Genomic DNA, 13,050 nt, shown 5'->3' on the forward strand with positions numbered 1-13,050 from the left:
AAATGAGTTTCTTTAATGTTCTGTGCGTGAACGGGCACGTAGCGACACAGTTCACCTCTTCCTCGTCACTTTAGTGTGAGGTGGAGCATAAGTTCGGCGTACTTCTGTGGGAGTTTTAAGCAGGGTACCTCCAAACACATACTTAAAGGTAAAAGTGGTCTAATCAAAGGAGACAAATCTTCACTGACTGCATCCTGAGCAAGTTTATTTCAAAAACTAAGTCAAGTCAAAAGTTCTTACTGGTAAATCTATACTACTCTTTTAAGACATGTTCTCATGCACAAGAACCAAATGCAAAATTTTTTTTTCTACGCTTAGCTCAGCTAAGACAACATTAATACATTAGGCATCAGGAGGTCTAACGTTGATGTTAAGGTATTCTGTAATGCAGTTGAGCAACTACAGTGCATCTAATATTTGAGGCACTTTGAAGGCACAGAAAAAAAACATGTATAGCCCAGTACAGTCAGGGTAAAGTATGTTCATGGATCAAGTGAATTTTGGGAACAGTAAAGTTTTGCTGTTTTTCTAAGAATTGCTCACACTCCAGTGCTTTGATAAAAGTTATTTCAATAAAATTTTAAGTAGAAATCTTTTCTTAATTTTACTACCTTAACTGAAAGATGTTCATAGTAGGGACTGTTCTGGGGTTCTGGGAGAGCGTTATGCTTTTCATAGTCCTCAGCACAGATGAGTATCAATCCTGACTGGATGTCTTATTAAATACTAATTCAGTTGTGGTTCTGAAGCTTCTTTCCAAAAACAACACTGAGAATATGAAATAACTTGAGTTGAAATATTGATGCTTTACAATTTGAATGTTATTACAAGTCAGTTGAGAATGGAAGTACAAAAACAGGCTCTTCAGTAGACAAAGATTCAATAGCTGAAAGTCAAAACTATACAATTTGAGGCTAACAGTGAAGCTTAAGCCTTTAACAGTGAGGTTAATTTAACCATTGGAACACCTTAGTATAGGTTGTGGTGGAGGATGCTCTATTGCAAGTGAGAATTAGCTCCAGGAGAGTCTTCCTAAGATAAGATTCTACAACTTATTTAAGAGTTCTTTTTTTTCTTTTTTGTTATCTTTCAGGTTGGTCCAAAAAAGGAGGTAGCAGAATGTAAGGAAAAGTTTGCAAGTTCTGTGGATCCAACAGTTAGTCAAGCTTTTATGTTAGATAGAGTATTCAATCCTGAAGGAAAGTCACTGCCGCCTATGCGAGGATTCAAATATTCCAGCTGGTCGCCTTTGGGCTGTGATGCTAACGGAAGATGCCTGCTTGCAGCTTTGACCATGGACAATCGATTAACCATCCATGCAAACCTCAACAGACTGCAGTGGGTGCACTTGGTTGACCTGACAGAAGTTTATGGGGAGCGTTTGTATGAAGCCAGTTACAAACTCTCTAAGGTTGAGACTCCCAGGGGAGAACTAGGCGACTTTTCTGAATTTCAGCGACGGCACAGCATGCAGACACCAGTGCGCATGGAGTGGTCCGGTATCTGCACCACTCAGCAGGTTAAACACAACAATGAATGCCGGGATGTTGGTAGTGTGCTCTTAGCGGTGCTCTTTGAAAACGGTAACATTGCAGTTTGGCAGTTTCAGCTTCCGTTTCTGGGTAAGGAATCAATTACTTCTTGCAATACCATAGAGTCTGGAATAAATTCTCCAAGTGTCTTGTCTTGGTGGGAATATGAACATAACAACCGAAAAATGAGTGGACTCATTGTAGGGAGTGCTTTTGGACCAGTTAAAATCCTTCCTGTCAATCTAAAGGCAGTTAAAGGCTACTTTACGCTGAGACAGCCTGTAGTCTTGTGGCAAGAAATGGACCAGTTGCCAGTGCAGAGTATCAAATGTATTCCTCTTTACCATCCTTACCAGAAATGTAGCTGTAGCTTAGTGGTGGCTGCAAGAGGACCTTACGTGTTTTGGTGTCTTCTATTGATATCCAAAGCAGGTTTGAATGTCCATAATTCCCATGTTACAGGGCTTCATTCTTTGCCAATTGTATCTATGACTGCAGACAAACAGAACGGCACAGTATATACATGCTCCAGTGATGGAAAGGTAAGGCAGCTGATTCCTATATTCACAGATGTTGCTTTAAAGTTTGAGCACCAGCTGATTAAGCTCTCAGAAGTGTTTGGCTCTGTAAGGACTCATGGAATAGCTGTTAGCCCGTGTGGTGCATACTTAGCGGTTATTACAACAGAGGGCATGACTAATGGTCTTCACCCTGTTAACAAAAACTACCAAGTTCAGTTTGTAACCCTTAAAACTTTTGAGGAAGCAGCTGCTCAGCTCTTGGAATCATCTGTTCAGAATCTTTTCCGGCAAGTGGACCTGACAGATCTTGTACGCTGGAAAATTTTGAAGGATAAGCATATTCCTCAATTCTTGCAGGAAGCACTGGATAAAAAGATTGAGAGCTGTGGTTCTACTTACTTCTGGCGGTTTAAGCTATTTCTCCTAAGAATTTTATACCAGTCAATGCAGAAAGCTCCCTCAGAGGTCATGTGGAGACCTTCACATGAGGATGCAAAAATCTTGATATCAGATTCCCCTGGGATGGGCAGCACTGAAGATGATCAAGAGGAAGGAACTTCTAAACAAGCCAGTAAGCAGAGTCTGTGTGACACAGGCAAAGGTACGGATGTAGATGACACTGCAGATGATTCTCTTCCTCAGTCAAGTGACATAGGAGGCCGTGAACCAATGGAAGAAAAGCTTCTTGAAATACAGGCACAGATTGAGGCAGTAGAAATGCACTTGACACGAGAACACATGAAACGAGTGTTGGGAGAAGTTTATCTGCACACATGGATTACAGAAAACACCAGTATCCCCACCAGAGGAGTCTGTGACTTCTTAATGTCTGATGAAGGATATGATGACAGAACAGCACGAGTAAGTGCACCTCTGTGTTCTGGGGATTCAGTGTTACAAGCTACTACTTTTTCCCTGCTCTGCATCCTTCAATGAAAATGTAACTTTGGGGGTGGTGGAAAAAGAACCATAATCATGTAATCCTTTCTGGTCAGCGTTTGTAGAGCACCCAGCTTAAGTTGTCCTTTCTTGCAATTATGGAGCAGGGAGGAGTGTAAATACAGCTGTTGAAATTTTGATTGGGTATGAAAGAATAAACGTGCCTAAGTTTTTTGCAGAGCGAGGGAGAGGACTGCAGTTTTTCCACTGTTAATGAGCTTAGAACATGTACTGGTTGAAAAGAATATCAGTTTCTGTGGCTAAGTTTACTTAATATATCATTGTACAAAACTAAACTTGGGAGATATTCCCTCTAGTCAGTTATGTCTGCAGCTGCAATTTTTCTGAGTTGCAGTATCATTTTTTAAAGTTGTTTAATTGAAAATGCTGTGAGTGTTCAACTGTTACATCTGGTCTTATCAGTATTGCATTAACCTTCAGTGAAAAGATGAGTTGTAGAAATTCAGAAAGTGATCGTGTTGTATAAGTTAAATCCAGTGACCCAGAACTTTGTGCAGGACTGAAAGTAACCAGTCGATTCAGTGTCTTTGTTTTATGAAGCACAGATCTACAGCCTGAACCTTCAGGCATGCTTGCATTTACTGAACTACAAAAAAATAAGCGTAACTGAATGCTTGGCAATGGCAGGAACGTTTCCCAAACTTGCAATACCCCTACCAAAATAAAAGCATAACTACAGGGACAGTACCTTAACTATTGCAATGCATAGAGCAAACGTGTGGCAGGAAATGAGCGATCAGTGAATCTTGTACGGGGCAATGAAGTTTTCTGAATATAGACGTCAGACAAAGGTACCTTCACTGAGAAAATTCTGCTACCAGCCTCCCAGGTCTTAAGATTCAAGGACAAGAATGTCTCAGATGTCTCTATTTGTACCTCTTTGTATGAATAGAGAACAGTTCTTTTCAGTACCTGAATCCTTAAATCACTTGAACTCTAAAAATCAAAATTAACCTTTATATTGCATCTGGAGAGAGAGAGGAAACAAGCACGATTTCCATTACTGATGTAATGTGTTTGTCTCTGCTGAGCTTGTAAGCAAGCAGGCCACAGCTGTGTGGCCTTCAGTAATTCACGAGGCAAGTATTCGGGCAGAGCTGCCGTGTTTTTTCTAGCATCCTCCAATTATTATGAATTGGAGGCTCGAGAGGTTGCTTTTCTTATCTTGTAAACAAGATATTTCTTTGTGTAGTGATTAAAAAGCTGACTTCCAAATTCTACTTTATCTACTCAGCTTGCTGTCACAATTTAAAGGTCCTTGGGATGTGGTTTGTATCTATTGAAATGTCAAAGACACTTCAGTAAAAAATTTGATCCCATAAGTGTTCTGTCTACTAGAGTATATAATGAAATTTGTAAGATGACTACTGAAAACGTGCATCCAACTATTTTCTGAACAGGATTTTTTTGGTACAACCACAGTGACAGGCATGAGAATTTGAAAGCATTGCTGTAAGGGTCAGTGGCATCCTCTAAGGTGGTATGATATTTGGTTCCCCCATGCTTTTTAAATTTGCAATTAGCCTAACCCAAGACTGTTGGTTGCTCTTAAGTTCTGTATCCCTTTAGTGTGGGACAGAGAAATCTTCAGGAGTACATGAAAAAGGCTAAATTAATCCAACTCTGTGACCACCCCGGACTTAAATTTCTGTATTTGAATTCAGTGAAGTGGATAGATCTTTGCATCCCGTATCATATCCTGAAATCACAGTACCCTGAGAGACTTCACCTTTCAGTAGGCAGCTGTCTTGCTATAAACATGCTGACTGCTGTGTATTCCTAGGTGCTGATTGGGCATATCTTAAAGAAAATGAACAAACAGACTTTTCCAGAGCACTGCAGCTTGTGTAAAGAGATCCTGCCATTCACTGATCGCAAACAGGCAGTTTGCTCCAATGGACATATCTGGCTCAGGTAATCTGTTCTTTAAGAATTTTTGCCCTTCTCCCCGCTCCCCTGGATAGGTTACTTCTATTTAAATAGCTAACCTAAAACATTTTCCTAGTGTGGGAGTAAAAAGGCACAAAGCATGTTAGCCATGCTGCAGTTAATTGCACTTTTTTGCTGGCCAGATCTTCCCCTGAGAGAGGAGGCACCCTAGATTGAACTTGGTTATCTTATCAGTATGCTATTTTCAAGATAAAATGCTTTTGATCATCTAACTTCTTTCTTCAAGTGGGAGGGCGGGGAAGGAGAAAATAGAGGAGAAAAATCAAGCACAAGCGATCCTTTGGAATAGCAGATGAGAGAGCATGTTCTAGCTACTTTAGCGTTTGAAAACAAATCAATTTAACAAAAAGCAATTGGTAAGAACTGTGCTGAGAAGTCAGACAAGTTTTGGAACATCTGGAAAAGGAAATCTTTCAACACTGATGTATCGGTGTTGGCAATTGTCCCTGAAGACTCAGTAAGTCAGTAGTCCAACACTTAAAGAAGAGCCTTTGCCATCTAAACTTTACCTAGCAGATCTCATGTGCTATTTTGACTAAATAGTCATTACCTTCAGTTAAAGATGCACAGTTAAAGATGGTTCTTCCCCTGCGCAATAACCCTCAAAATTTTCACCTTTTTCACTACATGCTGCCTAAAATTGTTTGGCCAATGAAGAAACTTGTCTTTTCCATAGTATGTTGGTTTTCGGCCTTTTTTGTTTATGTGATTTTGCATAATTGGATGTACCTGTGAGTTTCATATGCTTGAGTTAGTTATTTAATTTTTGGTATTCATATGGCTCCCTACTGCCCTTACTCTGAGGAAGTGAGGGTTGCTGGGAACAGAACCCAGCTTCAGTCAGAGCATAGGAGCAGGAAACAAAACAAACATCAAACAATAAAACTTGTCTTTCACAGGTGCTTTTTAACCTACCAATCCTGCCAGAGTTTGGTATACAGAAGGTGTTTGCTTCATGACAGCATTGCACGGCATCCAACCCCAGAAGGTAAGCTGTTCTTTATGCCCTGAAAGGGCCAGGATTATGTAGTCTAAGTTTTAACTGCATAATGTCTTGAATACGTTTCACTGACTTGCCTCTGTTAGGCAGCTATTATGCAAAGTACTGGTATTCTGCATTTCATGGTGTTCTGTTGTTCATGCCTTAGTGGCCTAAATTAATTAGAATATGACAGCTGTGGAAAGTAATTTGTAAATATTACATTTTAACAGGAGCCAGGTAAATGTGTAATCTGTGCTGGAGTGCTACCACTATATTCAAGTTAAAGAAATCAATTAGCATCCAGTTCTGCAGATGCTGAATGTCTGACACTGAATTTCAGTGCAAGTTGAATTGATCCAGCAACAAGTTATGAAGAATTTGGCACCTTGTTGCCCAAGATCCCAAAATAATGGCAGGTTGTGGGGGCAAGTTAATCTTTTGGCTTTACATTTTCACAGTTCTTGGGAAGGACAAGTTCTGCAAGAGCATGGCTTTATTCCCTGCAGGTACTTTTCAAAAGTCATGGAATGTTGTGACTGTCTTCAAGTGTACTGTAAGTGATGGCAAAATACTAAAAGCCACAGGGAGCTGAGCATTTAACAGCACTTTTGTCTGGGAAGACATGATCTTCTCTGGTGTGGCCAGTATAATTTTCAGCAAAAAGAAAAGAGTGCTCCAAACACTGTTACTAATACTTCTCCTCTCCCCGTAAGCTCTCTGTATTCCTGAGAATCAATTACAAAACAAACCACTGGAGAGAGAGACTACAAGCTTCATTTCCCTATGTGGGAGAATAGCAAAGAACCTAGGACTAAGTACAGCAGTAAGCGAAGGATCTAATTTCAGTTAACAAAGGCAAAAACACACACATTGCAGCATGGTGTTTCTTTAAATTTTTTTCCAATATATGCTTGACACTTTCTTGTTTATGCAGAGACTATCTAGGTGGGTGTGTAATGATGTAGCACAGACTGTTTCACTGTAGTTTTGTCCCCTACTGAAGTGGGATTTAAACTGGCACTACTTGAAACTTCAAGACATGGATTCATTCTAAACTTCCAGTTAATCCTGCATGGTGTATATATACAAACTGTTTTAAGATTACTACCTAGTTTGTCTGTCTCTATCTCAGTGTCATTCCTGTGTTTATCTTGACCTCCAGCTTTAAACAATTTTTTTTTTTTCCAGATCCTGAATGGATCAGGAGGTTATTGCAAGGACCATGCACATTCTGTGATTCTCCTGTGTTCTAGAGAAGAGCTATGTAAAGACTGAAAGTATTTTCTCTACTGCATAGGCTCCCTTCAGTCTAGACTGATAGAGTGTGTGGGAGTACACGCTTTACTGAAGGGACAAGACACTGTCCGCGACCCTGTAAATAGAACACTGGAGGGTCTAGAAAATCCTTGGTCCAGAGCCCGATCCATGCTCCAGAAACAGGAGTACACCCAGAAGAGCAAGTTCATAAAGCAGTTTGGAAATGCACCCCACTGAAGCATCAGCAGTTGATTGGACACACTTCCTTGCACTGAAAAGGAGCAGAAGTTAAGCGTGCAGTCTGAACTGTCCTTTCTGCCTGGCAGCTGCATGATTTCCTTAAGGCTAGGATGAGAGCAGTGGAGCTGCCTCTCAAGTACTCTTGGTGGGTAGAGAAGGCTTCAACTTGTAGTGCTGTTTGTTTGCTTGTTAACAGGCACTGGCACTTGCTGCAGAATATTAAACTCAAAGTAATTTGTGGTTCTAATATTTCTTGCAGAGTAAAGCATATGCCAGTTATAGCCATATGAAAGAAATTGGCCATTAAATTAGTTTCATTTAAAGTCTAAAAGAATAACTCTACTGTCTCTTAACAGTTATAACAGTATCTCAGCCAGAAGGCTAACACTAGCTGCTTGGGTCAAATATGGATGAATAAGAAGAATTTTAAAATGTAATAATTATTAAACTATTAGCAATTAGATTGAACACTAATATATATATAATTTCCAGTGCTCTTAAGTCTCTTGCCCTGCTTTCCTTTTCTGAGCTAAGTCTAACCACTTCCTAGCTTTTGCCAACATATGTACCTTTTGTTTCACTTAAGCCTCTGCCAACAGGAATCATCTCTTCCAGTGTAACTCAGTTACCAAAATATTACTAATTTACCTTATTTTCAATTGAATTGAGAGTCTCCCTAATGTTTTATGAAATTTGACACACAAGTAATCTCTCCCAGCTGACAGTTTCTCTTTTAATAACAACAACAGGAAAAAAATAATAATAATTTGGATAAAAGACGTCTTATCTAAAGTTTCCACGGTTGGGTACGGAGCCTGGTGAAGCTATTCTTACATAAACCTGACTTTATCATCAAGGGATTCATAAGTATGCCAGTAATATAGCATGGCTGAGCCCAGAAATTTGCTCTGCTTTCTAACTGTCCTATAGGAAAAACAGTCTTTTTGTCTTTGGCACCCAATTCACCTGGGGAGCAGGAGAATCAACTTGCTATGCAGTGTTAGAGGAATAATACCTCCAAAGCGTGTATGGTTATTTGGTACAGTTTGTCGTGTTAACTTAAAACCATGTCTTCAAATAATCCAAAGTTTATGTACTTACATTCTTAGGAGTACCAGTCTGGACACTCAAGTGTGTTGCCCTGTTTGTGATTCATGACACTTCTAATTGTGTGTGAAGTCCTTTATAGGTATTTGAGAAAAATCAAGGAATTGCCCTGACAGTATCAGTCTCCAACAATGCATGTGTGGATTGGTGCTTAAGTTTCCTTGATTTAATGACTATGCATATTTTCCTAATGTTTCTTCACCTTTAGTAGGAGCAGATTTCTTCAGCTAACATTAAAACAAGTCAGGTGTCCTTACTGTTCAGTGTTTCATGCATTAAGCATGATAGTGCTTTGACTGAGAATAATATTAATATAGTAGACTAGAACAGCATAAGCACATTCGTCTGTAAAATAATTAGTCTTATTTGTAAATATCCCTGGAAGTGATACCATAACTGTATTAAAGAAATGTTTAGTTTTCTATTGCTGTGCGTTGAAAATTGAAATGACTTTGGTGTGTCTGCAAAGAGAGAATCTGTAGATCATGATAGCATCTAGTAAGACAAGGTCAGAGTAGCCTCCTGGGTGCTCAGTTTGAGGCAGGTTCTGTACCTGGGGCAGCGTTTATGTTCTCCCTACTTCCTGGTGTTGATTGGAGGGTGGGGGGGAGAAGGACACTGATATCAATGTGAGCTGAACAGAAGGTTTAGTCATGGCAGTAGCCATACCATTTTCAGTAGAAACTGCAAGTCTTTGCCCAAGCAGTCCTGACCAATTGGTCAGTGAGTGTTCTGGTTCAGAAATCCCTCTGATGATGGAAGAGGTGAGAGCTTTCCAGAACTATGTGCAAATGCTTTAAAAAACCCAAAACAACAACAAAAAAACAACTGTCAAAGATCATTTCTTTGATCTTGGTTTAAAGATCATAATAAGAGTCTGCTGAAATGTTTGAGTCTGGCTGACCAGAACATTTAATACAATATCATTAGATTAAGGCCTCGTGATTACTTCTAGCAGTTCTCTAACTCCCCTGGATTGAGTTGAATGCTTTAGACATTTAGAAGCTAGTACATCTGCTTTCAGCATTAATGTTTATTTTCCTGTCTTTCAAGGTAGTAGATACTCAGTATACCATTGCCAGTTTATTTAACCTGATTTATGACTGCTTGGAGAATGGAATTTTAAAGCCAACGATGTCGGCTTTGTCTGCATGCCAGTGGAGATCCTTTAGCACAAAGCTTTCACTTCTCACCCTGACCCATTCACAACGGGTAAAGAGGTATTGTGCGTTTTTTTTTTGTTTTGTTTTTTTAAACCATCACTGGTCTCCAAGTGTATTTTTAACTAGTCTGGACTTGAATAGCATAGCACACCTCAGACCAGTAAAATTTAACCTCTGATGTTGATCATGCTGGATCTTTCTGTCCACCTACCAGCTGAGACTTCCTTCTCAAGAAACTTTATCTGTTTTGGACTCGCTGCTTGCAGTTCTAGGAACGTGGGGGTTAGTCCCATTCCTGTTAGAGTATTGTAATAATCTGCAGAGCTGCAGCAGCACCCTGATGAGTTCTTTCACATTCTCTCTCATGTTTTCCTAATCAAAATCCTGTTTTCATCCTGCGTAGAGTGAGTGGGTGAGGAAGATAGGAGCATCAGCAGCCAGATCCTTGCTCTGTTTTACTGGTAAGGAGGTTGCCTCCCAAATGAATACACAGTAGAACTATCCAATATTAAGGCCCAGTCTGTTCTGAGACACAAAGTTAAGTATGCAAAGAATAAACCCCTTTAAGTCAGAGAGTTTATCCCACTAAGTTTTTGCTCTGTAAATACTGAGGCCACATATTTCAAACAAGTGAATAGTTTAAGGCTCTCCTCAACTGTTTCACCATTTGGTCATAAACACTGTGACCATTTGTGATGGCTCATCTCTAGAGGAAGAATAGTACTCCAGAGAGACTAAGCTGTTCTTGATGCACTGCTTATAAATTTTTTAAAGGATTATAGCATTTGCTATTGCATCTGAGGATTAATAGCCACAGACATTACATGTTCTGCGTCTAGAACCATTCTGTCATTGTCCTTGATAAGTAGCTTCTGATAGCTTTAAGATTTGCTACTTATACCAATGAGTATCCATCATGCTGACCTCAAGCAGCTACCATGGGCTACTGTGTATATCAAAATATCAAGAGTGTTTTTACCAGAAATGGTTGAAGATAATGGTTTTCATTCTTAACTCACCCTGTTGAACCTCCCTGTAGTATGAGACTATTCTTAATGCGGGTTAATAGACTACAGAAAGTACAATAAGTAATTTGGAATAAGATACCATAAAAGTCCAATTAAATATTGAATAACCTTACTGAATGCAAGCATTTACAGTCCTAGTTAAAGGGTAACAAATCACACTTGAGTAGTTATGCCATAACACTTACAGGAGACTTGTTCATACAAGTTTAACTTTTCAAATACAAAGCCCTTTCTGTATTACTGATCCAGTTTGTGAAACAGTGGACAGCCTTGTCGGCGCAATGCAAGGGTCTCGGTTGCCACCTGTGGGTATGGCCTCAGAGAGAACCAGCAGAAGAACCAATTCCCGCTCCTCAGAGCCCTCACAACTGAGCAGGGTGGGGGCTAATCATTCAACTTGTTGTGCCTTTGACAACATCTAAGCTTTGTGTGTGTGTGACAGAGGTCAGTTAGCTGCATCTACCAGTAGATTATCTTCAGGGGGCACGTTGAAGGTCAGTACTGTAATAAGAGGAAAATACCCGTTACTTTCCTAGTCTGCCATTTTGCATGAATGGGGCTGTCAGAGACCACCACATGCCTATTCTTCCTATGATGAATCACGATAAAGTGCTTGTTTGCATTCTGCATGCCAGTTTATCCTTGTCATCAAGTTTCAATTGTCCATTCTTTCTGGCACTCACCTGATAAGTGTGTACTTAGTATTAGTCCAGTACTATCAGAATATAGTAAACTTTGAAATCTGTTACTGCAGAGCTCTAACCTGGTTTGTATTATTTTTGCAGCTGGAAATAAGAGCAGTAAGCAGTCTCAGGCTCAAAAGTATTGTTAGTCATGGCAGAAGTCACATTTAGAACCAAAACTTAACTATCTAAATGAACCGGAAGAAAATGTTTTACAGGATCTCAGCAAATAAAGGTGAAATGCTCAAAGTAGTTACCAATACTATTTCTCTATCTCAATTCCCCTCTTGTATTCCCTTTTGAAGCATCTTTGGAAGCTTTCTACATCAGGCCTGTAAATACACAAATTACTCTGACTGAATTCAAGACATTTCCCCCCCCCCCCCCCTTTTAACCAGATCTGGTACAAAGCTCTGTGCGGAGATGCCTGCTAGTTTACAGCTTCACTGTTAAATACTAGGTTGACATAGCTGCTTTTTCCCCGCCATGCAAGTAAACAAGAACCGCTTGAGGTTGGCTTTGTAAATCTAGACTCCTGCCCTACCTATTTGAAGATGTAGGAGTCTTGACCGAACAAGATGGACGATAGCTTTCTCTGGAAGTCACAGTCCAGGATAGTTTTCCCACAATTTATAGAAATTAGCATGTTTGTATAGCAATGTCCACAGAGCAGCTGTCTTCATATCTAATGGAGGAGGGCCTTAGGCATATTTTCACTTGAATTACTATCTATACTAATCCTTAGCTGTACTCAGCTTTAAGTCATACAACATACGTACTAATATCTTACATTGGAGATGTGCTCAGACACTTGGTGTCACCTGGAATAGTTTTATTCCATCACCATTTTTATTAGTGCTAACTCAGTTTTTAGCAGTCTTCATTCAGAAGACCTGGGACTCCTTGCGTTTTGTCATCCATAAGCATTAGCTGTACAGTGACCTTAGGAGTGTCACAGCTGAATGTGCGTGTCTGGAGAGGACTGTTTTCACTGTTGCAATGCAGCCGCCTCTTGGTGGTACATGGGGTACTTACTAGCATTAACTACACTACAGTTCAGGACAAAGTGGAGTAGTTCCCTGTGCTGTCCTATGCTTCAGCTGATTCAACCAGAATATGAATATTGGAATAGGAGTGTCTTCATCCCAGGAAGACTTATGCATTGTTGAAGGCCTACAGCAGGAGTTACAGGGCCATGCCAGCCCTGCAGCAGTCTTTCTTAACACTAAACTAGAAAGCCAGTCCTGAAAAGGGGAAACCTGAGAGCCAACCAAATGGAACTGCTCAGAGAAGAGTTTAATTTAATTGCTCCACTAATCTAATTGATCTATCTTCATGCCATTTTTATTCCATTCCGGGGTGCAAGTGTTGTAGCTGACAGGCCACATGGTCACCAAGGCAAATGGAAAGCAAACTTAGGTTTTAGTCTTCAGTTTCTGGATTTTTTCCTTTGAGACCTAGTTCATGGGAGGGTCTGACAAAGTTGCTGTGAATATTGATGCTGTGTATATGGCACATTTTGTAAACGTGAAGCAAACTTGGATGAATGTTTTGTATACTGCAACAGTAGCATTGTAATCCTGCTCCTTTTTTATTCTAAATAAATAAATAAAGTGCTTGTTTGTAA

At 39.9% G+C, this 13,050-nt stretch overlaps 1 protein-coding gene across 1 annotated transcript; it reads left to right on the forward strand.

Moving 5' to 3' along the window:
• The first annotated feature begins 1,093 nt into the window (after nucleotides 1–1,093).
• GTF3C4 (general transcription factor IIIC subunit 4) lies at nucleotides 1,094–13,050 on the forward strand. Its single transcript, XM_026062050.1, has 5 exons — nucleotides 1,094–2,914; nucleotides 4,797–4,927; nucleotides 5,863–5,951; nucleotides 7,134–7,587; nucleotides 9,603–13,050. The coding sequence occupies exons 1-4, from the start codon at nucleotides 1,172–1,174 to the stop codon at nucleotides 7,196–7,198; spliced, it is 2,028 nt and encodes a 675-aa protein (XP_025917835.1). The 5' UTR covers nucleotides 1,094–1,171; the 3' UTR covers nucleotides 7,199–7,587; nucleotides 9,603–13,050.

This window comes from Apteryx rowi, unplaced genomic scaffold (genome assembly GCF_003343035.1).
Source record: "Apteryx rowi isolate R43461 unplaced genomic scaffold, aptRow1 scaffold_19, whole genome shotgun sequence".
Classification (NCBI taxonomy): domain Eukaryota; kingdom Metazoa; phylum Chordata; class Aves; order Apterygiformes; family Apterygidae; genus Apteryx; species Apteryx rowi.